The sequence below is a fragment of the Bos indicus genome, chromosome 19 (assembly GCF_029378745.1).
Source record: "Bos indicus isolate NIAB-ARS_2022 breed Sahiwal x Tharparkar chromosome 19, NIAB-ARS_B.indTharparkar_mat_pri_1.0, whole genome shotgun sequence".
Lineage (NCBI taxonomy): Eukaryota > Metazoa > Chordata > Mammalia > Artiodactyla > Bovidae > Bos > Bos indicus.
Window position 1 is genome coordinate 50463581 of NC_091778.1, and position 26004 is coordinate 50489584.

General features: G+C 41.0%; 1 protein-coding gene and 1 non-coding gene across 3 annotated transcripts in view; both read right to left on the reverse strand.

Annotated features, from left to right (window-relative positions):
* The window catches only part of NOL11 (nucleolar protein 11), an 18800-nt gene extending 4181 nt beyond the window's left edge, over nt 1-14619 (reverse strand). The window contains exons 1-13 of one of the 2 annotated variants that reach the window (XM_019982037.2): nt 14436-14619; nt 10220-10333; nt 10055-10111; nt 8500-8648; nt 6763-6820; nt 6303-6447; nt 4768-4956; nt 3365-3441; nt 2086-2209; nt 1492-1580; nt 945-1019; nt 314-498; nt 72-197 (exon numbers count right to left, since the gene is read on the reverse strand). In XM_019982037.2, the coding sequence (XP_019837596.2) occupies nt 72-197; nt 314-498; nt 945-1019; nt 1492-1580; nt 2086-2209; nt 3365-3441; nt 4768-4956; nt 6303-6447; nt 6763-6820; nt 8500-8648; nt 10055-10111; nt 10220-10333; nt 14436-14576 (1529 nt within the window). In that variant the 5' untranslated portion in view covers nt 14577-14619. Of the gene's footprint in view, nt 1-71; nt 198-313; nt 499-944; nt 1020-1491; nt 1581-2085; nt 2210-3364; nt 3442-4767; nt 4957-6302; nt 6448-6762; nt 6821-7744; nt 7818-8499; nt 8649-10054; nt 10112-10219; nt 10334-14435 lie in introns of those variants that run through there. The other variant, XM_070773828.1, reaches the window with a different exon arrangement.
* Nucleotides 14620-15374: 755 nt separating this feature from the next.
* Nucleotides 15375-15456, reverse strand: TRNAS-AGA (transfer RNA serine (anticodon AGA)). Its single transcript has one exon. It is a non-coding gene; the product is annotated as a tRNA-Ser (tRNA).
* Between the last annotated feature and the right edge of the window lie 10548 nt (nt 15457-26004).

Consider the following 26004-nt stretch of genomic DNA (forward strand, 5'->3'; position numbering starts at 1 on the left):
GCCACATGGTGCGGCTAAAAAATAAGGGGGGGTGGGCAGTGAAAGAAAAGGAGCATCAGCTTCTAACTTACCTCAAGAAAACTTTTAAGCAAGCGCAAGTGACTGACTCAGGGATGTCAGGGAACTGCTGTAGGCAGAGTTGTAGGATCTGCACGTCGGTCTTTTCTAAGGCAAACTCCATCAAGCCAGGGCACAGGCTAGGACCAAAAACATGAATTACTTTTATATATTAAGGAACTCTCAACTGCAAATAATTTACAAGGCTTTTTCAGAGTATGAAAATCAGAACTGTAGAAACCACAGAAATATTTACCTGTAAGAAAGCACGTGCGTTTGGACAAGCTGCATCAGACAGTTGCGGGGATAAAATGATGGCTCTGCTTTACATCTTCCCAGAAGTCCTATTATTACATCCCCAATAATGGTATGAAAGTCAGGGGTCCTCTTAGTAGCCAAAAACTTACGTAGTTCTACTTCGATATGTTTTTCTGAATCTTTCTGGAAGGGCAAAAGTAAACAGTTTAATACGGTACCAATTAATAAATGTCATTCTGTACTTGAAAGTTCCTAGCTCAGCATTTTCTTAAATCACTAACAGCATTCATGTATTCTTGTGAAACTGGAGTTGATATGACAATTTATTGCACAAAGACAAAATGCAAAGAAAAAAATAAAAACCACAAGGATTTAGACATCAGAACTTCTAAGAAACTAAATCACAAACATTCAATGCAAAATTGAATGAGATACGAGGCCACCACCATCACATTAAACTCACAAAATGCTTGGTGCGAGTCAAAGTATCACTTTGACAACCTCAACATACCAGACAAATGTTAGCCATAGCTCTAAAAATGATCACAAAAGGAAGAAAGATAAAAAGTACATGGCATTTCTTTTAACCGTGAATTGATTTTCCATATTTCTAATATTTTAAAATTTACCTGTATGGTTGCTAAGAGTTGTGTGGAGGCAGGAACCTCTGACTGTACACTCACTTCAACTTTTCTTCTCCTTAACTGGAATTCAGTAAATTGATTAGGATCTCAAAAATGATACAAAAGATCCAATAGACATTTAGAAGAAAATAAATGTCCCAAAGACACTGGGACACTTTTGCTCTAATCACGAACTTTTTTAGGGTTTAGTTTTCTTAAAGTGAAAAGTGGGTCTATTTCAAATTTTAACTTAAATATCTTAAAGAGTTTAAGGTTTTCACTTTTTAATAAATAAAATCACTATGCTCAGGAAGGTATTATTACTAATTGCAAATTGGTCTGTTTTTACAGTTGGGTCTTATACACATGCCTAAAAAACTACTAGATGACATGTCATTTTTTAATAAGGGCTGTTAGGGTTCAAGCTTCAAATCACCCCATCATTAAGAACAAGCTGTAAGAAACTAGTACAGATATCAATTATTAAAATAATTCAGCCTTTTCTGGTTTTTAACATTTGTACTAAGATTTCTATTTAAACTACCAAACTTACAATTCTCTTTGACTGCTCTGAGTTCTGAGATCCAAGTCCACATCCCTGTGATGTTTCCCAGTTTACAAAATGAGGTGTGGCATGAATGCCTAAGAAAATACAAAACACACAATTTCTGGAATTTTTTGACCTATTGATATTTACTCAGCCAATCAATCAAACAAAGAACACTGAAAAAACAACCACTCCGGCACAATCCAAGAGAGGCTTTATAGTCCATTTCATTCTACCAATAACAGATCAGTAAATGATGATATCCTAAAGGCCATGTGCCCACCGACATTAAGCGGACAGATGAGGCTACTGATAAACCAGGGAGGAAAAGGCATCACTGATTTTGTCTGCAGGACTTTCCCATTACCCCTAAAGTCAGAACACTGCTGTTTAAAACACAGTGTAGCTCTTTAGCCTGCTGCAGTATCTGCAACGTGGACTGTTGCAAGGTAGCTTCCTAGACCAATGACATTTGAATGAACAGTGGCAAATTTCAACATTAAGAACAGATTATGCAAACTGATAGCTGTGAAAACCTACATATCAAACTATAAGTTTATACGATGGTCTTTAGTTAATAAAAAACATTTAAGTTCCTACCTGGATCTTGACTATGTTTGAGTTTTCCAAGAGCACCTGCTAATGACGACACTTCACACTTGAATGGAACTACAGTTAGAAATTTTCCATGTAGCATGAACAGATTTTCCCCGTAATACCAGAGCTACAAAAACAGAAGTTATCAAAAATATAAGAAACCCTTTTTCTAAGATCTGATTCAACAGAGCCATTTTTGTGGGGTAAGGAATCTTAATATGACAGAAAAGGATAAGGCAAAGGTAAGCAACTTTCTAGAATAATCTCACACGTTCAATTCATTAATTAAGGTAGGTTTACAAAGCTCTTATTTTTGCCCATGTGTGAATAGAGCATAATTTAGGGAATATTTTCTTTCAACTCATAAAAATCTGATCAATATATATATTTAAAACAAGTGAATTGTCACTACTACACATCTGTTAACATGAAACTCACGAAGGCTCCTATAAAATAAGCAAACTGTTTTGATGTACTAAAAAGAAAAAAGTAGAATTTAATATTATTTCTATCTCATGATCCCAATTATAAAATTGTAAAAATGAGAAAGGTATAAGAATAAAAAGCTCACATGAAATCAAAAGTGAAGTCTGGAAAAAAAAAGTGAAGTCTGTTAAAATAGCAGAAGTGTGAAGTGTTAATTCTGTTTAAATATAAATTAGCATTCTTTGCTGAGAAATCTAGTCTCCTTATCCTCTAATTACAATGATCAACAATGTCCTATATCTTGATTTTCATATATCTTATATCTTGATTTGCATGAATATCCATTCACTGGGCAACCAGTACTTATTGAGCACCTGTTAGGCACTGGAGATATGATGAAGAACAAGAAAGCCAGGGACCCTTGCCTCAGATAATTTAGTCTGGTCAGCTTAAGCTTTAATTCTTTTAAGTATTCTTATATAATTCTATGGTATGTTTAACATGTAATTTAAAAGACTAATTTATTAGGCAAAGTAACAGCCCTTAGATATAGTTCAAAATATGAAAGCAAAAGATCAAACAAAAGTGAGATTAAAAGTTTTATTAACTAGGTAATTGTTCTCTCCTGATCTAAAATTAGCTTCTAATTTATCTTTTGAAAGTGACAAATGTAAGGAAACTGTTAAAACAATAGCCAAATTAAGTATAATCTTGTAGGTAGAAAATATTTCTTAATTTATTTTAATCAAAAACTGACAAATATTTAGATCTGTAGAGGTCTCTTCCCTTACAATATATTTAGCAAACACAAAAATAATTATATTAAAAAAAAAAAGCCAAGGTGAAAAAAACTTACTTGTCCGCTGGTCCCTTGTGGTAACTCTTTTGAAGTCTGCAGCGTTTGAAATTTTGTATTCCATACAGAGAGGCATTCTATAAGGTAAGACATACAAATTCCAAAGTTTTCCAAGTATAAGTATATGATGCTGGGTGGGGGGTGGGGTTGGTGGGGAAGGCGGAAAGTTATAGTTAAACACAAAAGTCTTACTTTAGTAAGTATAAAAACGAGTAACGAAGATAGAAAATCAAAGATGTGAGATCTCATGGTAAGAAGTGGACACGTGCAGGGAGGGGGTATATGGGAATCTGTGTATCCTTCCCTCAATTTTGCTGTGAGCATTAAACTGCTCTAAGAAAAAAAAATTTTTTAATTAATTTTCTAGTGAAGTATACTTGCTGTACAATATTATATGAGTTACAGGTGTACAATATAGTGATTCACTATTTAGTTATTATAAAATACTGGCTATATTCCCATGTTGTACAACACATTCTTGTAGGTTATGTCACACACAGTACTCTGTACCTCTTACTCCCCTCCCGGTTTTGCCTGCCCCTCTTTCCCCACAGGCAACCACTAGTTTGTTCTCTATCTGTGACTCTGCTTCCTTTATCTTCACTAGTTTGTTGTACTTCTCAGACTTCACATTAAATGATGTCATACAGTATTTGTCTGACTTATTTCATTAATGCCCTCCCATTCCATCCACGTTGCTGTGAATGGCAAAATTTTCATTCTTTTTAATGGCTGAGTAGTATTTCATTGTGTGTATATGTGTATATATGTATGTACACACACGTATCACTTCTTTATCTACTCACCTGTTGACACTTAGGTTGCTTTCATATCTTGGCAACTGTAAATAATGCTTCTATGAACATTTGGGTCCAAGTTTTTTTCTGAACTAGTTTTTGCTTTTTTTGGATATATACCTAGGAGTGGAATTGCTGGGTCATATGGTAGTTCTACTTTTAGCTTTTTTGAGAAATTCTGTACTGTTTTCCACAGGGGCTGCATCAATTTACATTCTTACCAACAGAGTACGAGGCTTCCCTTTTCTCCACATCCCTGCTAACATGTGTTATCTGATGACAGGTCTGAGGTGGTATCTCACTGCTATTTTGGTTTGCATTTCCTGATGATAGCAATGCTGAGCATCTTTTCATGTGCATACTGGCTATCTGCAGTTTTTCTTTGGAAAAATGTCTATTCAGGTAGTGAGTGATATGAGGAAATGTTTTAGAGAAATTGATCAAGGTAAGATGAAGTCAAAGACCTATTTAAGAATTAAGAGGCTACAGTGGGAAAGAGAATGATTTTGGGTGGTAATAAATAAATGAAAAAGAAAGAGGAGACAAAAAGGTACACTTTGATGGAAAAAATCCAAAGGACTTCTCAACTGACTGAATTTCAGTTACCCTTAGAAGCTGGCAGTGGTGCTCCCAGGACTGCTATGTGATCTTGATCCAGGATGGCGAGTGCAACACCATTTCGAGCACTGCCAGACACCACAGACTTGAGCAACTGCGACTGAACTAACCTCTGATTTTTTTCTGGTTCGCTCGGATGTATTGGTATCAAGGTTTCATATACACATCCATCAGAGCCTGTTGAAAACAAGTATTTATTGCTCATTATGGGATAAGGATGGTTCTATTATAGCTAGATGTACTAAGTTGTTTATAAGATTTTACCAATTTGATAGAGGATTTAACCAGAAAAACAAACAAATGTAACAATGCATTACTCTACAGTTTCCTATAAAGATTATACTACAAACTTAAAGTTGAGGAAGAAGAAATAGTAAAAATCTCAGTAAGAAATGGCATAATACCATGAAATGAAAATTTTAAGTATCTGTAATAACTTAAAATAGGAGGAGACAGCCACGAATATAGACAATCTAGTCAGTAAATGGCTATATCTCTTAGTAGAAATTAATTAGCATTCTGAAATAACATTACATTTCTTATTACTCCATCACTCTGAAAACCCTATAAAATTGGCTGGGTTTTGCAGGTCAGCTGTTGGCGATTTCCCATGGTTCTAGCTATGTTATATGAAGATTTTATGACCCTTTGGTTCAGACTCCTTTACTTCAATGTTCAAAAGCTGAAACATAAGTCACAAACTTCTGTTCAACAATAAATATGTCCTATAAGCCAAATTTTAAGAAAACCTGTCCCTCTTAAGCAAAGGTAGTAAGCAGATTCCAATGATCCTCTAGACATGACAAATGATAGGAGCCTTTTTCTTAACAGCCAATGTAAAAATCTGCACATTGAAAAACTTCACAAAGATTTGAAATTGTGATAATAGGAAATGCTTCCTAAATACTGCTCTTGTTTCTTGCCCCCTTAACCTTCTCAAAACAACTTCAAAAGAATCCATAAAGGATGCGGATGGAGAGAATTACTGCAAAGGCATTTTCCCCCCTAGATACAAGACTGAGATTAAAATTTAGAGGATTAGGTAAAGGTAAATTCCAAAGCAATAAAAACAACAACAGAAACTGTAAAATGCAGGCTGATCCAATACTGCTGTTAGTGCCCTTCTGTCTCTATCACTGTTCAAAGACGGGCACACCATACCGTAAGGCTGGAAAAGAGAAAATGGGAGTACCCACCTTAGGTACTAATTACAATATATCAAAAAACCTGCACTTACCATAAAACGTGATTTACCCTTTTTTATTGGTGTTTTATTATTACTTATTGCTTATGATAAATTTTAAGACATAAAAATTACCTGCAGAGAACTACTGACTTGCAGAGAACTATGACTACACGTGGCAAACTGCAAAAAGCGAGGGCATAAATGCTTGTTAAAAAGCATGGAAAGGCAAGTACTGCAATAGAAAACTGTAAAATCCAATGACTCTAACTTAAAAGGAAAATATTATCCTGCAATATACTTTTATTTATAAACTCTGAAAGTTTAAAGAAATACTTACTTAATGACATTAGAGAGATGAATTTCCGACCTACAGATGTACTGAAACTCTGTATAACACATTTTTCTTCTTGACCAAGTAAAAGTGTGTATTTGCTTAGGATACGTGAGTTAAACTTTTGTACATAAACAAAGTAGTTTCCATGCTGGAAAAAAAAAAAAAAAAAGAGGTTATTTTATTTTAAAAATATTCCTATTTTTACCAACTATATTTAAATGTTGAGACCAGCTGTTGTCCCACTGTAATTACTTTAATGAATGCTTAAACTCCTCTTCTCCAACTAAATCTTAGACATTATAAAAATGTTTAATTCAGGCATAGAAATAATGATCATTATAGGCTTTTTAGTATTTTAAAGATACCAAAGTCTTCTGAAAGAAATACCGAAGTCCAATTTTAGTTTTAATACTCATACTCTGAAATGTCACAAAATGGGCCAGGAATGAAAGATATCACTTACTTTTTCTGTAATGAAAATTAGCACAGGATGCCTAAATACCATGAAAAACTTTGTCCACCTAAAAAAAAGAAAAATTATAAAATGCCAAATCACCAGTTGAGAGAAACACATCTTCATCTAAATTTAAGAGTTTTTTTTTTTTTTTTTATTAAATAGTTTCCAGAGCCAGAGAGAGAGCAGAATACACTTAATTCGGTGTTTCAAAATATCTACCACAGGAACCCAGGAGGCATTCCTCTGTTAATCACCCCTGGATTAAATCAAGTTGCCAATGCTTCCAGAGCTTTAAAGATAATAGCACGAATTAAAGGCGTATGAGACCAGATGCAATGTTTTCTCAAACTTTTCTGACCTGTCTCGTTTTTTCAGGGTCATTTTGAGGACTGGTGTTATCAGGAAAATATTAGCATCTCACCTTTCTTTTTTAAGTGACGTTGGGAACTGAAGCACAGGGAGGGTAACAGCCTGAAACCAAAGTTGCACAACCATCTGGCAAAGTGGGGATTAGAACCCAGATTCTCTACCTGTATCTTTTTTTTTGGGGGGGGGGGGGGTGGGGGTGGCGGCGGGTAGGCCTGTGCTGTAAGCCTTGTGGGATCTTAGTTTTCCCACCAAGGATTGAACCCGGGCCCACGGCAGTGAAAGCATGGAGTCCTAACCACTGGACCGCCAGATAATTCCTTTTACCTGTATCTTTTCCCCTAAAGATTTCCTCCAAATACAGTTGCTGACACTTCAGAGGCATTCATTAGTTCTAAGATTCCCTGATAGCTCAGTTGGTAAAGAATCTGCTTGCAATGCAGGAGACCCTGGTTCGATCCCTGGGTCGGGAAGATACCCTGGAAAGGGGATAGGCTACCCACTCCAGTATTCTTGGGCTTCCCTTGTGGCTCAGCTGGTAAAGAATCCACCCGCAATGCGGGAGACCTGGGTTTGATCCCTGGGTTGGGAAGATCCCCTGGAGAAGAGAAAGGCTACTCACTCCAGTATGCTGGTCTAGAGAGAATTCCATGGACAGTCCATGGGGTCACAAAGAGTCGGACATGACTGAACGACTTTAAAAAAAAAAAAAAAGATATAACTGGTCAGGATCCACACCGTTCACTGACTACGTACAAGTCTTTGCTTGGAGTTTTAGATACTTAGTTTGTATCAGGTGCACCTGGAGGGGCAGCAAGTTAATTAAATAAGAAATGTGATGGAAGAATGGGGATTGGAAAGATATGAAATCAGGACATTTCCTTCTATCATTTGAGTGAGTCATTTTCCCAGTTTTATCCCAGACTTGGGAAGAGAGGAGGTTCCAAAGCACTACTGTGATTCCACTAACAACAAGCTGCCCATTTCTTCAAGGGAATAGGCTCTGACCTTGCAGTCAGGGCTATATGACAGAAGATTCCAATCTTGCGGGACTACTCACTTCAAGTTCAAATAACTGAGTGACCAGTTGTGTCATTAGGACAGGACTCATTTGGCCCGAGATTCCTCAATCGCTATCACACCAAAGGCTTTTGGAGGATGTCATTCTGGCTAAGGTTCTACAGATGGTTTTTAGCAAGTTTTTTTTGTTGTTGGTTTGTTTTTTATTTAAAAAAAATTTTGGCTGTGCCCCAAGGTTTGTGGGATCTTAGTTCTCCAACCAGTGATCGAACTCTTGCCTCCTGCATTGGAAGCTATGAGTCTGGAATCCCCAGAGTGCATTTTCTTTTAGTAAAAATTGTAAGTATTGGAACGTACTTAATCACTTCTTCATCAGAGATAACAGTTTCAATTTTCTGCTGGGGCTCTGCAAGCAAAGCTTCTAAACCACGAACTGCACCTTCCTTGAACAGCACCAAGGGTTCTGTTCCCTGTATTGAATGTATTCTATACACCTCAGCGGACAACTAGAAGAACATAAAAACATTTAAATTTTTATTACAATGCAATTGCCACCTAAAAGAGTAAGGACAGTTAGAGAAGGCTTATCTTTAAGGTACTGATTTATTCTCATTTTGATTCACTTTTGTTTATGGTTCCAAAGTCAAATCTACAACATATAGTACATTTAGAAGTCTAACTTTTGCTCCCATTCTCTCCCCTGCTCCCGCCATAAGTAATCACTTGTATTCATTTTTGGCTTATCTTTCCATTATAAATACTGGAGGTTAGGCCACAAGCTGGGTCTCTCAAAATTGGAGGCGAAGAGAAGTACAAACCAAATCATTAATGCAGAGTTATAAGTGATTCTGGTGTTAGAAAAAGACCGATGCCATACATAAATACATGCACGATGTAAAAAACTGACCTGCAAGCCCAAAACACCATACAGGGGATTAAAAAAAAAAATGTGTAAAATTCAGGGTCATGTTACTGCAGGGTAAACAAAAAGACTGGAGCCAACAGGCAGCACACGTAGCTAGCTAGAAGTTTCAAGGGTCTAGGTGACAACTGCCATTATAACGGTATCAGCTCCATTGTGAACCACTTCTAAAATGTGCCAATTATATTGAGAATTCGGAGAAGGCAATGGCACCCCACTCCAGTACTCTTGCCTGGAAAATCCCATGGGCAGAGGAGCCTGGTAGGCTGCAGTCCATGGGGTCGCTAAGAGTCGGACACGACTGAGCGGTTTCACTTTCACTTTTCACTTTCATCCATTGGAGAAGGAAATGGCAACCCACTCCAGTGTTCTTGCCTGGAGAATCCCAGGGACGGGGGAGCCTGGTGGGCTGCCGTCTATGGGGTCGCACAGAGTCGGACACGACTGAAGTGACTTAGCAGCAGCATATTGAGAATTAGACACTTAAAACCAGAATGAGCTTTTGAAATTAACATAGTTAAAGATCGTCATTTTATAAGAAAAAGTTAATTAACATACTGAAGGGTCATTGGGAGAAAAGGCACAGTTAGTTGATCATGGTGCTTTTTCATTTCATTATGTGCCACTCTTAAAATGTATAACTGCATGAAACGTGCAGAGTCTGTTCTACCTATTTCAAGAAAGGGATCAAGTTCATTTGTTCTTGCAAGGGACACACCACAAACATTTAAGTGCATGGAAATAACTATAAATGTGTCATTCGTTAATTATTTAAATTACTTCAGTATCATATGAAAATAACACATAACATTTTCTAACATACTCAAATTGAGACATTTTACCAAGATATACTGTACAATAAATAGAATGAAAAAATGATTATAACATTCATGTCATGTTCACAGACCCTTTAAGATTAATAACTGCCACATTACAAATAATTCCATCTCACCAATAAACTAAATAAGTATGTTGGATCCAAAGACTTACTGTTGCTTTAAATACTTTATCCAGGTTGACGTCTTCATTATTCCATATTCTCAAGACCTTAAATTAAAACATACAATTTAAAAAAGCATTCCAATATCCACTTACATACAACATGAACAGTTAATAAATCAACATTTGTTTATATATATAGTTTTGAAAACTCACCTTATTATCATGTACAACAATATACTCGCCAGTTTGAAAGTTGCACACAGCTGGACATGTTATAATCTGCCCTTGTTTCACTGACCAGCTCCCCAAGGGTTTCTGATCAGAAACCTAATGAAATGAACATACGATATTTAAAAAGTCAGCTTCAGATTTTAAAGCTACTAAATTTACAATAGAAACAAAAGAAGAAATCATTAGAATGACAGCATTTAATAAAGTTCCTAAATTAAAAAATAAGGAGACAAATACTATATGGATTCCACTTAAACAGAAAGTAGAATAATGGTTGTCTGGGGTTGGCAGAATTGGAAATTTAATGGGAGTTTAATGGGTATAGAGTTTCAGTTGTCAGATGAAAAGAGTTCTGGAGACGGATGGTAATGACATTGTACAACAATGTGAATGCATAACCCGAACTGTGCACTTGTAGTCATTAAGATATTAAATTTTGTTATGTGTATTTTACCACACTTTAAAAGGTAGTTAAATTGAAAATATTAGTTTCCAAAATGCAAAATTAGTAACAACACGCTTTGATAATGAACAATATTAGTACATTAAAAAAATTGATTTCATTGTGTTCTTGGAACAGAGGCATGAGAAACAAAGTAAGGATAGCTGGAATAATGCCAATTCCAATCAGCCACTCCACTCCTATGCAAAACTACAAAAGGTCCCCTTGACAGCCAGGTAAAACCCAATGGTATCAACAGAAGCATCAAAAAACAGTATAGGGAACTGTTGGCAACCTGTTCCCCAAACTTCAAAGCAGGCAGCTAGCTTTCTTTTTAAATTGAGGTATAATTGCTGCACAATATTATATAAGTTACAGGTATACAATATAGTAATTAGCAATTTAAAGGCTGTACTCCACTTACAGTTATTATAAAACACTGGCTATATTTCCCACGTTGTACAATCTATCCCTGCAGTTTATTTTATACAGAACAGTTTTCTCTCTCCGCCCCCCCACCCCTATTTGGCCCTCCTCCCTTCCCTCTCCCCGCTGGTCACCTCTCGTTCGCTCTCTGCATCTGTGTCTGCTTCTTTTGTTATCATCACTAGTTTGTTGTAGTTTTCAGAACCTAGTGCTATCAGATCGCGTTTGCCTTTCTCTGTCTGATTTATTTCACTTAATAAAATGCCCCCAAGTCCATCCACGTTGCTACGTGCTGGGCTTCCCAAGTGGGGCTAGTGGGTAAAGAATCCACCTGCCAAGGTAGGAGGCGTAAGAGACACAGGTCCCCCCTTGGGTTGGGATGATTCCCTGGAGGAGGGCACGCAACCCACTTTAGTATTCTTGCCTGGAGAACCCTATGGACAGAGGAGCCTGATTTTTGGCTACAAATGGCAAAATATTGTTTTTTATGACTGAACATTATTCCATTGTGTTTGTGTATGTATGTATAAATACACTTCTTTATCCATTCATCTGTTTATGGATCCTGAGGATGTTTCCTTACTTTGGCAATTGTAAAAATGCTGCTGCTATATACACCGGGGTGCATGTATCTTTTTGTATTAGTGTTTTTGAGGTTTTTTAGATAAATAGCCAGGGGTGAAACTTTTGGGTCATATAGCTATTCTATTTTTCAGTTTTTTGAGAAATCTCCATAATGTTTTTTTGAAAAATTTCCAGCAAATTTGGAAAAAACAGCAGTGGCCACAGGACTGGAAAAGGTTTTCATTCCAGTCCCAAAGAAGGGCAATGCCAAAAAATGTCCAAACTACCACACAATTGCACTCATTTCACATGCTAGCAAGGTAATGCTCAAACTTCTCCAAGGTAGGCTTCAACAGTACATGAACTGAGAGCACCCAGATTCTAACTGGATTTAGAAAAGGCAGAGGTACCAGAGACCAAATTGCCAATATCTGCTGGATCATTGAAAAAGCAATAGAGTTCCAGAAAAACACCTACTTCTGCTTCATTGACTACATCAAAGCCTTTCACTGTGGACCACAACAAACTGGAAAATTCTTAAAGAGATGGGAATACCAGACCACCTTACCTGCCTCCTGAGAAACCTGTATGCCAGTCAAGAAGCAACAGTTAGAACTAGACATGCAACAACAGACTGGTTCCAAATTGGGAAAGGAGCACGTCAAGGCTGTATTTTGTCACCCTGGTTATTTAACTTATATGCAGAGTACATCATGAGAAACGCTGGGCTGGAAGAAGCACAAGCTGGAATTAAGATTGCCGGGAGAAATATCAATAACCTCAGATATGCAGATGACACCACCCTTATGGCAGAAAGTGAAGAGGAACTCAAAAGCCTCTTGATGAAAGTGAAAGAGCAGAGTGGAAAAGTTGGCTTAAAACTCAACATTCAGAAAACTAAGATCATGGCATCCAGTCTCATCACGTCATGGCAAATAGATGGGAAACAATGGAAACAGTGGCAGATTTTATTTTCTTGGGCTTCAAAATCACTGCAGAGGGTGACTGCAGCCGTGAAATTAAAAGATACTTGCTCCTTTGAAGAAAAGTTATGACCAACCTAGACAGTATATTAAAAAGCACAAACATTATTTTGCTGACAAAGTTCATATGGTCAAAGCTATGGTTTTTCCAGCAGTTACTTATGGATGTGAGAATTGGGCCATCAAGACGGCTGAGGTCAGAAGAATTGATGCTTTTGAACTGTGATGTTGGAGAGAGCTTTTGAGAGTCCCTTTGACTACAAGGAGATCAAACCAGTCAATCCTAAAGGAAATCAACCCTGAATATTCATTGGAAGGACTGATGCTGAAATTCCAATACCTTGGCCACCTGATGCTAAGAGCCAACTCATCAGAAAAGACCTTGATGCTGGAAAAGATTGAAGGACAGGAGGAGAAGGGGATGACAGAGGATGGGGTGGCTGAATAGCATCACTGACTCAATGGACATGAGTCTGAGCAAGCTCCAGGAGATGGTGAAAGACGGGGAAGCCTGGTGTGCTGCAGTCCATGGGGTCACAAAGAATCAGACATGACTGAGCGAATGAATGACAACAAAACTTTCAGTTTTATGAGAACTCTCCATACTGTTTGTGTCAATTTACATTTCTCGGATACACGGGTTCTTTTTTCTCCACATCCTCGCCAACATTTACTGTGTTCTTTTTGATCACGACCATTCTGACAGATGTGAGGTGATATCTCATTGTGGTTTTGGTTCACCTTTCTCTGATAATCAGCAATGTTGAGATAGCGAGCTTCTTAAAGACAGAGAAAACTATGTTCAGAAGCTCACATAAACACACTTTCTACACGACCACTAAAAGCAAAGTTTAGGTGTGCTTTAGCAACCTAGGCCAGCACTTTCCAGCCTTTTTGGCATCAGGGACTGGTTTCATGAAAGATGGTTATTCCACGGACTGGGGTGGGGGATAGTTTCGGGATGATTCTCATAAAGAGGGTGCAACCAGATCCCTGGCATGCACAGTTCAAGCTCCTTTGACAATCTAATGCCACCACTGATGTGACAGTAAGCAGAGCTCAGGCAGGAATGCCAGTGATGGGAAGCAGCTGTAAATACAGATGAAGCTTTGCCTGCTGGCTCACCTCCTGCTATGGAATCTGGTTCTCAACAGGCCACCAACCAGTCTGTGGCCCAGGGGTCGAGGACTGCCTAGGCTAGGCTGAAAAGGGGGCGGAGAGTGTAGCCTTCAAGGAAAGTAACCCAGAACTCACAGGGTGAACCATAGGTGGCAACCGACATGTCCCTCAGAATCAGGATTCCCACTAAGCTGCCCCCAAAGCAAAAAACCAAAACAAAACACCGACAAAACTTTCCTCCCTCATGAGCGGGTAAGAAGTGTAGTGATACACTGCTAAACCATTATTCCGGCAGTGACATCTCCCAACCAACCAATCTCAGTTCAACCCTTCAGCGGGCACCTGGGGTGACAGAGACCCCAGAAAGGGATACTTAGCAAGGCTATCTCCGGGAGATTCGAAGCGAAAATACAGGTTTCCTTTCCGAGTGTAGTCCACGTGCACATAAACGCTCTGCCGCCTGCAACTCGGAAACACGCCTCTCTCTAAGGGAAAACAACCCAGTCAAGTTCTAGACCTCATTCAGCGTCCCGGAGAGGCCACGCCGGCTCTCCGACGAGTCCCCTGCACGAGCTCTTTCTGAAGTTGTGAGAAATGCGAGGTTCGGGCTCCGAGCTCAAGGGACGAGACGGCAGCGGGGGCACTCCGATCCTAACGCTCTCACCTTATAGAGGATGACGGTCCTGCCGCTGTCCGTCACTAGAAACTGGTCGGTTTTGCCGCTTTGCTCCACTCCGAGGGGTCCGTCAGGCCCGGAACCCAGGGGTACCGCAGTCAACGCGAACCCTTCCTCCAGGTCTGCCATTTTGGCCCAACTTACGGACCGCCTAGCGTTGCTCCCGGCAGGCTTCGCGCTTTCTCTCGCGAGAACTAGGAGGCCGGCTGGATCTAGCACTCGGAAACTGGGATACCTGTTCGCAGAGCCTGCGACCTCTGCCGGGCAGAGATCGCTAGCGGCGCTGAGAAAGGCGTCGGGTAGGCGGGGCCTGGAGTTTGCGTGAAGGCTCCGCCTCCCAGGCCACTCCACCGAGTCCCGGATGTACCGCTCTGAAAGGAAAACGCTGGGCGGGACGGGGGGATCTTACCTGTTAGGAACTTAATCCGCCGATTCTTGTGCTTGAGGGACTGAAGGGTAGGCGTGGCAAGTGGCAGAATATAAATAAAGTAAATCTTTTTAGTGGAAGTGAACTCTCTAGGAATTCCTACCACGGCTTCATGTAACGGTGTCTGCAAAGAAAATATTTTTCTGTGCAGGTTAACTACCGCTAACGTGCCGTGGGGTCGTGCTCAGTGTATCCCACTCTTTTGCGACCCAGGCTCCTGAACGTGGAACATTCCAGACAAGAATACTGGAGTGGGTTGCCATTTCCTCCTCCAGGGGAATCTTCCTGACCCAGGGATCAAACCCGTGCCTCTATTCCACTCCTGTATTGGCAAGCAAGTTCTTTACCACTGCGCCACCTGGGAATCCCTGAAATAAAGAGCGCAATCGGTACTCGTGGAGGGTTTCAACATCAAACATAAAGAGCCAGGCTGGAGAACAATCCAGTTTGTCTAAGGCAACAGCATTCTTCCTCAACTATGTCTCAATAGAGAGATGTGCCGTAGTCGGCAGGATTCGAACCTGCGCGGGGAAACCCCAATGGATTTCTAGTCCATCGCCTTAACCACTCGGCCACGACTACATACTGTACCTAGCTGAAAAAAATGCTTAAGTCCCGCTACTTCTCAGAAAAGGTCGAGTCTCTGCAGCCTTTTGGGCCTCCTGGGTTGACAGACAATGTTGACAGGCAAACGGGGAAGACAGACAATGTCTCTCTCCTGTTTCGAGCACCCATGTAGAAATCTCTCCAGCCTATAAGAAATTCAAACTTGTCTGATGAAGCAGGTGATGTGAAAGGTTCCCCTGGGCAATTTTTTGGGGAAAAGACCATTTCCAGGAGAGATTTTTAAGATAAACATGACTGATTCAGTCAATAATGTATCACAACAACTCAGAAAAGAGAAAGTGTCTATGTTCTTAGGGAGAAACCATCTAAACAGGTAATTATTGAAATATGTTCTATGTGCTCCAAGACAGGGCAAAATACCTCCACATCAGTTTAGATTAAGCATCCACAGAGATCATCCCTTGTGTGTGTTTGCTTATGGTCACAGCATTACAACATAGGAGAAAGGAGACTATGCAGCTCTCAAAAAAAAAAAAAAGAAGTGAAAATCGCTCGGTAATGACCAACTCTTTGCGATCCCATGGACTGTCCATGGAATTCTCAGGTCAGAATACTGGAGTGGGTAACCTCTCCCTTCTCCAGGGGATCTTCCCAACCCAAGGATCAAACCTAGGTCTCCCGCATTGCAGCGGATTCTTTACTAGCTGAGCCACAAGGGAAGCTCAAGAATACTGAAGTGGGTTTACCTTCTCCAGGGGATCTTCCTGAACCGGGGTCTCCTGCACTTTAAGCAGAATCTTTACCAACTGAGCTATCAGGGAAGCCTAATGCAGCTATCATGAAAGAATTAAATACCTACTGTGAATTTTTTTCTTTTTGGCTGTGCTTGTGGGATCTCAGTTCCCCCACCAGAGATCCAACCTGGGCCATTGCAGTGAAAGCCCCAAATCCTAACCACTAGGTAACCAGGGAACTCCCCTACTGTAAATCCGTTCTGTTGTTGTTGAGCCAAACAAAAGTAGAAAGTCAAGAAATACCTGGAGTAACAGGCAAATTTGGCCTTGGAGTACAGAATGAAGCAGGGCAAAGGCTAATAGAGTTTTGGCAAGAGAATGCACTGGTCATAGCAAACACCCTCTTCCAACAACACAAGAGAAGACTCTACACATGGACATCACCAGATGGTCAGTACTGAAATCAGACTGATTATATTCTTTGCAACCAAAGATGAAGAAGCTCTATACAGTCAGCAAAAACAAGACTGGGAGCTGACTATGTCTCAGATCATGAACTCCTTATTGCCAAATTCAGACTTAAATTGAAGAAACTAGGGAAAACCACTAGCCCATTCAGGTATGACCTAAATCAAATCCCTTATGATTATACAGTGAACGTGAGAAATAGATTCAAGGGATTAGATCTGATAGATAGAGTGCCTGAAGAACTATGGACTGAGGTTCCTGACATTGTACAGGAGGCAGGTATCAAGACCACCCCCAGGAAAAAGAAATGCAAAAAGGCAAAATGGTTGTCTGAGGAGCCTTACAGATAGCTGTGAAGAGAAGTGAAAGGCAAAGGAGAAAAGGAAAGATATACCCATTTGAATGCAGAGTTCCAAAGAATAGCAAGGAGAGATAAGAAAGCCTTCCTCAGGGATCAGTGCAAAGAAATAGAGGAAAATAATTGAATGGGAAAGACTAGAGATCTCTTCAAGAAAATCAGAGATACCAAGGGAACATTTCATGCAAAGATGGGCTCAATAAAGGACAGAAATGGTATGGACCTAACAGAAGCAGAAGTTACTAAGAAGAGGTTGCAAGAATACACAGAAGAACTGTACAGAAAAGAACTCATGACCCAGATGTGATCATTTTAGGTGTGATCACTCACCTAAAGCCAGATATCCTGCAATGCGAAGTCAAGTGGGCCTTAGGAAGCGTCACTATGAACAAAGCTAGTGGAGGTGATGGAATTCCAGTAGAGCTATTTTAAATCCTAAAAGATGGTGCTGTGAAAGTGCTGCACTCAATATGCCAGCAAATTTGGAAAACTCGGCAGTGGCCACAGGACTGGAAAAGGTCAGTTTTCATTCCAATCCCAAAGAAAGAATGTTCAAACTACCACACAATTGCACTCATCTCACATGCTAGCAAAGTAATGCTCAAAATTCTCCAAGCCAGGCTTCAACAGTATGTGAACCGTGAACTTCTAGATGTTCAAGCTGGATTTAGAAAAGGCAGAGGAACCAGAGATCAAATTGCCAACATCCATTGGATCATCGAAAAAGCAAGAGAGTTCCAGAAAAACATATACTTCTGCTTTATTGACTATGTCAAAGCCTTTGACTGTGTGGATCACAACAGGAAAATTCTTCAAGAGATGGGAATACCAGACCACCTGACCTGCCTCCTGTCAAATCTGTATGCAGGTCAAGAAGCAACAGTTAGAACAGGACATGGGACAACAGACTGGTTCCAAATCAGGAAAGGAGTACATTAAGGCTGTATATTGTCACCCTGCTTATTTAACTTCTATGCAGAGTACATCATGAGAAATGCTGGGCTGGAAGAAGCACAAGCTGGAATCAAGATTGCTGGGAGAGATAACCTCAGATATGCAGATGACACCACCCTTATGGCAAAACGCAAAGAAAGACTAAAGAGACTCTTGATGAAAGTGAAAGAGTAGAGTGAAAAAGTTGGCTTAAAACTCAACATTCAGAAAACTAAGATCATGGCATTCGGTCCAATCACTTCATGGCAAATAGACAGGGAAACAGTGACAGACTATTTTCTTGGGCTCCAAAATCACTGCAGATGGTGACTGCAGCCATGAAATTAAAAGACATTTGCTCCTTGGAAGAAAAGTTATGACCAACCTAGATAGCATATTCAAAAGCAGAGACATTACTTTGCTACCTGAGGTCCATCTAGTCAAAGCTATGGTTTTTCCAATAGTCATGTGTGGGTGTAAGAGTTGGACTATTAAGAAAGCTGGGTGCAGAAGAATTGATGCTTTTGAACTGTGGTGTTGGAGAAGACTCTTGAGAGTCCCTTGGACTGCAAGGAGATCCAACCAGTCCATCCTAAAGGAAATCAGTGCTGAATATTCATCAGAAGGACTGATGCTGAAGCTGAAACTCCAATACTTTGGCCACCTGATGTGAAGAACTGACTCATTTGAAAAACTCCTTGCTGGGAAAGATTGAAAATGGGAAGAGAAGGGGATGACAGAGGATGAGATGGTTGGATGGCATCACTGACTCAATGGACATGAGTTTCAGTAAACTCTGGGAGTTAGTGATGGAAAGGGAGGCCTGGTGTGCTGCAGTCCATGGAGTCTCAAAGAGTCAGACACGGCTGAGCGACTGAACTGAACTGAACTGTTGAGCCATGAAGCATTTGGGGTCTTAGTTCCCCAACCTGGGATCAAACCCATGCCCCCTGCATTGGGAGTCCTAACCACTGGACCAGCAGGAAATTCCTTATTGTAAAAAAAAAATTTTAAGGTGAAGGCAGCAACAGAGGATGAGAAGGCCTGCCAGGCTCTTCTGTCCATGGAATTTCCAAGGCAAGAATACTGGAGTGGGTTGCCATTTCCTTCACCAGGGTGTAAATTCTTAATAAGATTAATAGGTCTTTTATGTTTCAAAATGACTAATGTGGTTGACATTGGATTTGTGGCCCCTTTGTTATTTGGAAAAGAAATACAGTAAGATTCAGCATAGATATCCTGGCCTCTCTGAAACCTTTCTTTTCCTCCAAGCCTCTTTCAGCTTCCTTGGTGGCTCAGTGGTAAAGAATCTGCCTCACAAATAGGAGACTCAGGTTCGATCCCTGGGTTGGGAAGATCCCCTGGAGAAAGAAATGGCAACCCACTCCAGTGTATCTCGAAAGAGTTGGACACGACTTAGCTACTAAACAAAAACAACAAAATCAGTCTCTCTGCTGAACTGTGTTTTACACCTACTACCCGTGTTTGAGATGCCAGCCTAGACACCTCCTCCTCCAGGAAGTCTTCTCTGACTCTCCGAGACTGGATCAAATGTCTGATTCAGGACACCAGTGTGATTGAAATGTTCAGAACGGGGATGTGCCAGTGACTTCTATATTTCCCCCATTATATGTATTTCTTTGAAGGGACTCTAGATCTGTCACAAGTGTCTGGCGTAGCGCCTGTCCCATAAATATTCGTGGGACTAATGAATTAAGAGAGCAAGTTTACTCATTCTTTTGTATTTGTGCTTTCCCTCCTCTTCAGCCTGAAGGCTTTAAAACAGGGATTCTCAAACTTTGTGTTTTCAGGATTCCCTCTACACTCCTAGACATGACCGAGGATTACAAAAAAAACTTCTATTTTATGGGGTATATATATTGATATTTACTATATTAGAAGTTAAAGGTGAGGAATTATGAAATATGTATTCATTTTTGTGTGTGTGAAAGTCATTCAGTCGTGTCCGACTCTTTGCGACCCCATGAACTATACAGTCCATGGAATTCTCCAGGCCAGAATACTGGAGTGGGTAGCTGTTCCCTTCTCCAGGGGATCTTCTCAACCCAGGGATTGAACCCAGGTCTCCTGAATTGCAGGCAGATTCTTTACCATCTGAGCCACCAGGTAAATAACAATCAATTCATTACATGTTAACATAAGTAATATTTTCATGAGAAATAATTTGAAAAAAACAATTTAGTGAGAAGAGGGACATTGTTTTACCCTTTTGCAAATCTCTTTAATGTCTGGCTTAATAAAAGATGGGCTTCCCTGATGGCTCAGGTGGTAAAGTGTCTGCCTGCAATGTGGGAGACCTGGGTTTGATCCCTGGTTCAGGAAGATCCCCTGGAGAAGGAAATGGGAACCCACTCCAGTACTCTTTCCTGGAAAATTCCATACATGGAGGAGCCTGGTGGGCTACAGTGCATGGGGTCGCAAAGAGTTGGACATGACTGAGTGCCTTAACTTTCACTTTAATAAAAGATAACTGGATGCTCATATCTGCTTCTGTATTCAGTCCCTCATGGAATCATGTGTCAAACCACACCAAAAGAGCTCCAAACTGTCCCCACCAAGGGAAAATAACATCTGGACAGTTTGTGTTCCTGAACTCCCTGAAAGAGCCTCAGGACTTCCAAGGGTTATACCTTGACTTGTACTTGAGGACCAAGCATAGTGATCAAGTTTACCTGCCTGGAAAGGGTGAGATCAAAGTTCCTGGTTCAAGAAAAGAGTAATAGAGCAACCTTTCCTGAGTTCTGGAGTCTGAAATGGGTGTAAAGACGCTGAGGGAGTCAAAATAAGAAGAAAATATGGGAGGGCTTTCACCTCGGAAGTGAAAACTAAGCCCCACCTTCCTGATGCCCAAGAGATCTTAGGATAAGTAACAGAACAGCTGCACTGGGAAGGCTACTGAACTCTTACAGATGCTAGAATTGGAACAACTTCTGACTCATTTTTAGCCCTAGAAATGATTATGAGACTGGAGATGTGCTAAGTCGCTTCAGTCATGTCCAACTCTTTGTGATCCTATGGACTGTAGTCTGCCTGGCTCCACTGTCCATGGGATTCTCCTGGCAAGAATACTGGAGTGAGTTGCCATGCCCTCCTCCAGGGGATCTTGCTGACACAGGGATCAAACGCATGTCTCCTGGTCTCCTGCATTGCAGGTGGATTCTTTACCCCTATCGACACTTGGAAAGCCTGTAGATAGATGTAAAAATTTTCTTTGTTTCTTCCTTTTTTTTTTTGGATAGATGTCATTGGGCTGAATTGTCCATCCTCCACCCCCCATAATTCAATTTATCTGTTTCCTTTTTTTATCACAGTTTTTACCTATTTTAGTAATTTGTGGTGTTGGAGAAGACTCTTGAGAGTCCCTTGGACTTCAAAGAGATCAAACAAGTCCATCTGAAAGGAAATCAGTCCTGAATATTCATTGGAAGGGTTAGGGTTAGGGTTAGGTCTCCTCCTATACTTTGGCCACCTGATGTGAAGAACTGACTCCCTGGAAAAATCCTGATGCTGGGAAAGATTGAAGGTAGGAGGAGAACGGGATGACAGAAGATGAGATGGTTGGATGACATCATCAACTCGATGGACATGAGTTTGAACAAGCTCTGGGAGTTGGTGATGGACAGGGAAGCCTAGTGTGCTGCAGTCCATGGGGTGGCAAAGAGTCGGACAGGACTGAGCACCTGAACTGAACTTACCTGTTTTATCTGTTTGCTCACTCACCTAAGCTTTCCCACTGTATCATAAGTTTCTTGAGGGTAGAGGGGCCCTGCCTGTCCTATTTCCTTATGCATCCCCATTTCCTAGCACTTTGTAGACAATCAGTAAAAATGTGCCATTTGATGGAAATGAATGACTTTACATCTTTGTATTCATGGCACCAGCAGTTGTGTCTGATCCATATAAAGAGTTTCATATATGCTTGTTGAATAAATCATGCTTACATGGCAAGCTGTTGTAATAAATGGGACGTGCACTTGACCCGTTAGGATAAAGGAAGACTTAACAGATTGAGAAGCCTGGAACTGCCCTGGCATGTTTGTTCATAAATTTGAGTCTGAGTTTGGTAAGCAGTTAAAGGAGATTGTGGTCCTTTTTGGAAGGACACCAGCTGTAATGAATGAACTAGGAGTCTTTTGCAACCTAGCTTAAGATAAGAACGGGTCAAAGCATTCCTCTTCCAAGATGAATCAATCAAAGTCAATGAGCAAGAACAAGGCAGGCTATCCATCTCTGGTTAGAGATGTTTAAGAGTTGGTCTTCAAAGGCAGCTGTGACCCTGTACATTTTTATGTGAGCTGTGGATGTTCATTCTGTCTGGATTGCTTGTCATGTTTATGCTGCTTGGCTGCCTAGCTATGAAGGCTGGGGGAAAATATCGCCTCTCACATTCGATTCCTAGAATAGAATCAGGTGATAAATATACAATGAATAAGTCTAATTATACAGTAGGGATGCCTGCCCATATTCAAAAGGGAGGATGTTACCCATTATAGATTTTTCATGGAAGGTTGACAGTTGATGACTTGTGCATTGCATGAGTGGGATATAGTAAGTGCTTTGCCAAAGGAACATTTCTAGAAGCACCATTCTGGGAGCAGGATGGATGGTAATAGATATATTCTACCAAATCTCCAATGTTATATAGAAGCTGTAATGGTTCTTAAATCAAGATCTAAGATATCCTGAGATCTGTTTTCCAGTTTTAGAATCTCAGAATGCCTCTGCGGTAAATGTCAAGACCACAGACGGGAGCTGGACAATATGACTGGCACTCAGGCAGGCACCTCTGAAGATGTTTACCACAGCAAATATCAGAGATAAAGGAAGAATCTAAACTCTTCTGTCATAATCTGTGTACATTTCAATTTCATGCTAGCGCCCTCCCTGTGAATGCCAAACTCCCAAAGGGTGTGTTTGGAATTTGGGGTCAAGCCAGCACTTGTGATTTAATTGTAACAGGATACGGAAGTGGGAGAGAAGACCTGGGTTGAGGGGTTTCAGATAGGTGAACAGAGTCCAGTGTTCACAGAGCCCAACAATCTTCAGGAAGAGTTTGGGCAACTTGTCATCTCCAGGGGTCCAAGCTGAAGTCTGAGAAGCCCTGAGCAGCGACCAGAGCCCTGGAAAAGGGAGTACTTGCAGGTGAATGAATAAGCAACCCAAGAAAGGTCTGGTCACCGGAAGTAGTTTCCAGGCACCGGGCTGGGGATGAGGGTGAAGCAGGAGCAGGACAGAGCTTCAGATCTGGCTGGATACCACTGATACTTCTTATCCCTCGTCTCGAAGATCCAAACTGCTCCAGTGCATTTATCTATTTCCCGAGTGCTGATGAGTGCCTGAGTGCCTGCCTGCTCAGTCGCTTCAGTTGTGTCCAACTCTTTGCAGCCCTGTGGACTGAAGCCCGCCGAGCCCCTCTGTCCATGGGATTCTCCAGGCAAGAATACTGGAGTGGGTTGCCATTCCCTCTTCTAGGGGATTAATTCAGAGATCGAACCCGTGTCTCCAGCATCTCCTGAATTGCAGGCAGATTCTTTACCCACTGAGCCATCTGGGAAGCCTGATGATGTCTAGGAACTGTGTATTTTGCAGTGAAGGAGACAGGGGAAGTTCCTGTTCTCAGAAAGCTCACAATCTAGCGATAGGAGACAATCTGCTCAAGAAAAGTCTCCTGAAAGATGAGACCTTTCCAGGGACTTCCCTGGTGGCCCAGTGGTTAAGAATCCACCTTGCAATGCAGAGGACACAGGTCAATCCCTGGTCAGGGAACTGCCACAGGGCAACTAAGCCCACTCTCCTTAACTACAGAGCCCATGTGTCACAACTAACCTCTGACACAGCCAAATAATTTTTTTTAAGTCTCCCTAAAGATAAGATCTTTCCAGTGAGATTTGATAGACAAGAAGGGGTCAGGTAAGGGAAAGAATGAAAGACGATGAGGCTGAGAAAGGCAGGGACCTTTGATCTTGTAGGGCTCTCTGTAGGCTAGAAGAGGAGTTGGTATATTCTAAATGTAATAAGAAGTCACTGAAGGGTTTTAACCTAAGGTCTGATTTCTGTTTTGAAAAGATCATCCTTGCTCCCAAGAGGAGAATGGTTTAGAGGTGAATAAAAGTAGAAAGAGAAATAGCAGTTTTGAGGCTCTGCAGTCTTCTAGATGCAATAGATGGTGGTTTGTGGTGGCTGATAACAGTGGAGAGAGAAAAAAATGGATCAGTTCAGAATGGGATTTAATGGGTAGAGTCAACAGGATGGAGGATGGATTGAGTGAGAGGAGAAGCGGAATTAAGGGTGTGTTTGCCTTGAAGGATCAGGTGAATTGGGGTGTTCTTTACTGACATGGGGGAGGGTGGGCAGGGGAGATGGTTTCACAGGGAGGCAGAGCCAGAGTTCTATTTTGACTGTGTTCAGTAGGAGATGCCAAACAAGTTGGTAGCCCATCTGAGCCTGGAATTCCTGGCAGACACTCAGGTTGGAGATGTGGATTTGGGCCTCATTCGCACTTGGAAGGTGTCTAAAGCAGTGGGACCTGAGTAGATCCCAAGTGCTACTGACTTTATCTTCTAAAAATCACTGCAGGGACTTTCCTGGTGGTCTAGCGGCTAAGGCTTTGCCCTCCCAATACAGAGCCCCAGGTTTGATCCTTGGTCAGGGAACTAGATTCCATATGTCAAAACTAAAGATCCTGCATTCGGCAACCAAGACCTGGCACAGCCAAATAAATAAATACACATTTTAAAAACAATAACAAAATAATGACCACATTTGAAATTAAAACTAAGAAATTAAAAAAAAATTCCTCCAATTGCCCACCTCTCTCCTCCACCACCACTCAAGTCCAAGTTGGCCACTGTAACTGCTTGCTTGTCACCTGCTTCTCCACTTGCCCCCTTCCAATCTGTAGCCAGTATGATCTATTCAAAATTTGAATCTGATTATGCCACTCCCTGCTTAGCATCCTTTGATATTTTAATACCTTGGTCTCAGGATGAACCAGATCAAATCCTTACCTGACCCACAAGTAGGGTTGCCAAATAAGACACAGGATGCCCAGTTAAATTTGAATTTCAGATAACACATAATTTTCTAGTGTAAATGTATCCCATGCAATTATTCATTGCTTATATGAATTAAATTCAACCTGGCATCCTGTATTTTTATTCACTAAATCTGGCAACCCTACCCACAAGGGCTTTGTAAGATCTGACTTTGGGCATCATCTCTCATCAAATGTCCTTTGTTCTCTGACTCAAGCTACATTGTTTTGGAACAGGCTATGCCCTTTCCCGAGGTTCCCTTGTGGCTGAGTGGTAAAGAATCTGCCTGACAATGCAGATGTGGGAGATGTGGGTTGGATCCCTGGGTCAGGAATATCCCCTGGAGGAGGACAGGGCAACCCACTCCAGTATTCTTGCCTGGAGAATCTCACGGACAGAGGAGCCTGGTGGGCTACAGTCCATAGGGTTGCAAAGAGCTGAACACGATTGAGCACGCATGCATGCATGCCCTCTCTCACCTCAGGGGCTTTGTACCTACTCTTTCTCTTGCTGGGAATGCTTTTAGCTCCTCCTAAATCAACTAACTGCCACTCACCTTTCACATCTCAGTCTCCACATCTCAGTCCTCTATCCTGAATTCTCTGCTCTTCTAGAATGATGTAACTCTGCTTCACTGACCCTGTATCGAGTAGCAATGACACATTTATTTGTGTGAATTGTAAGTACTATATATCTTTTCCACTAAACTACTAGGTGAGAGATCAGATTTATTTTTGCTCCCCTTTATGTCCCCTGTGCTCTCCTAGTGTCTGCTACATAACAGGCACTGTGAAAGGAAAGAAGGAATGAAAAGGGAGGAAAAGGATGAAAGACTGTATTAGATTATAAAATAAATTCTATCAGGATCAGAATGAGGACCAAAGAGACTGGCTCTATGACCCAGTTTGCAGGGAGGGCTGGGAGGGGATGCAAGCGAAGAGAAAGCACTCAGGTCAGCCTAGGAAGAGGTTGACTTAATAGTCTGTGCCAATACATTGAGGGGGTGCGGCTGAGG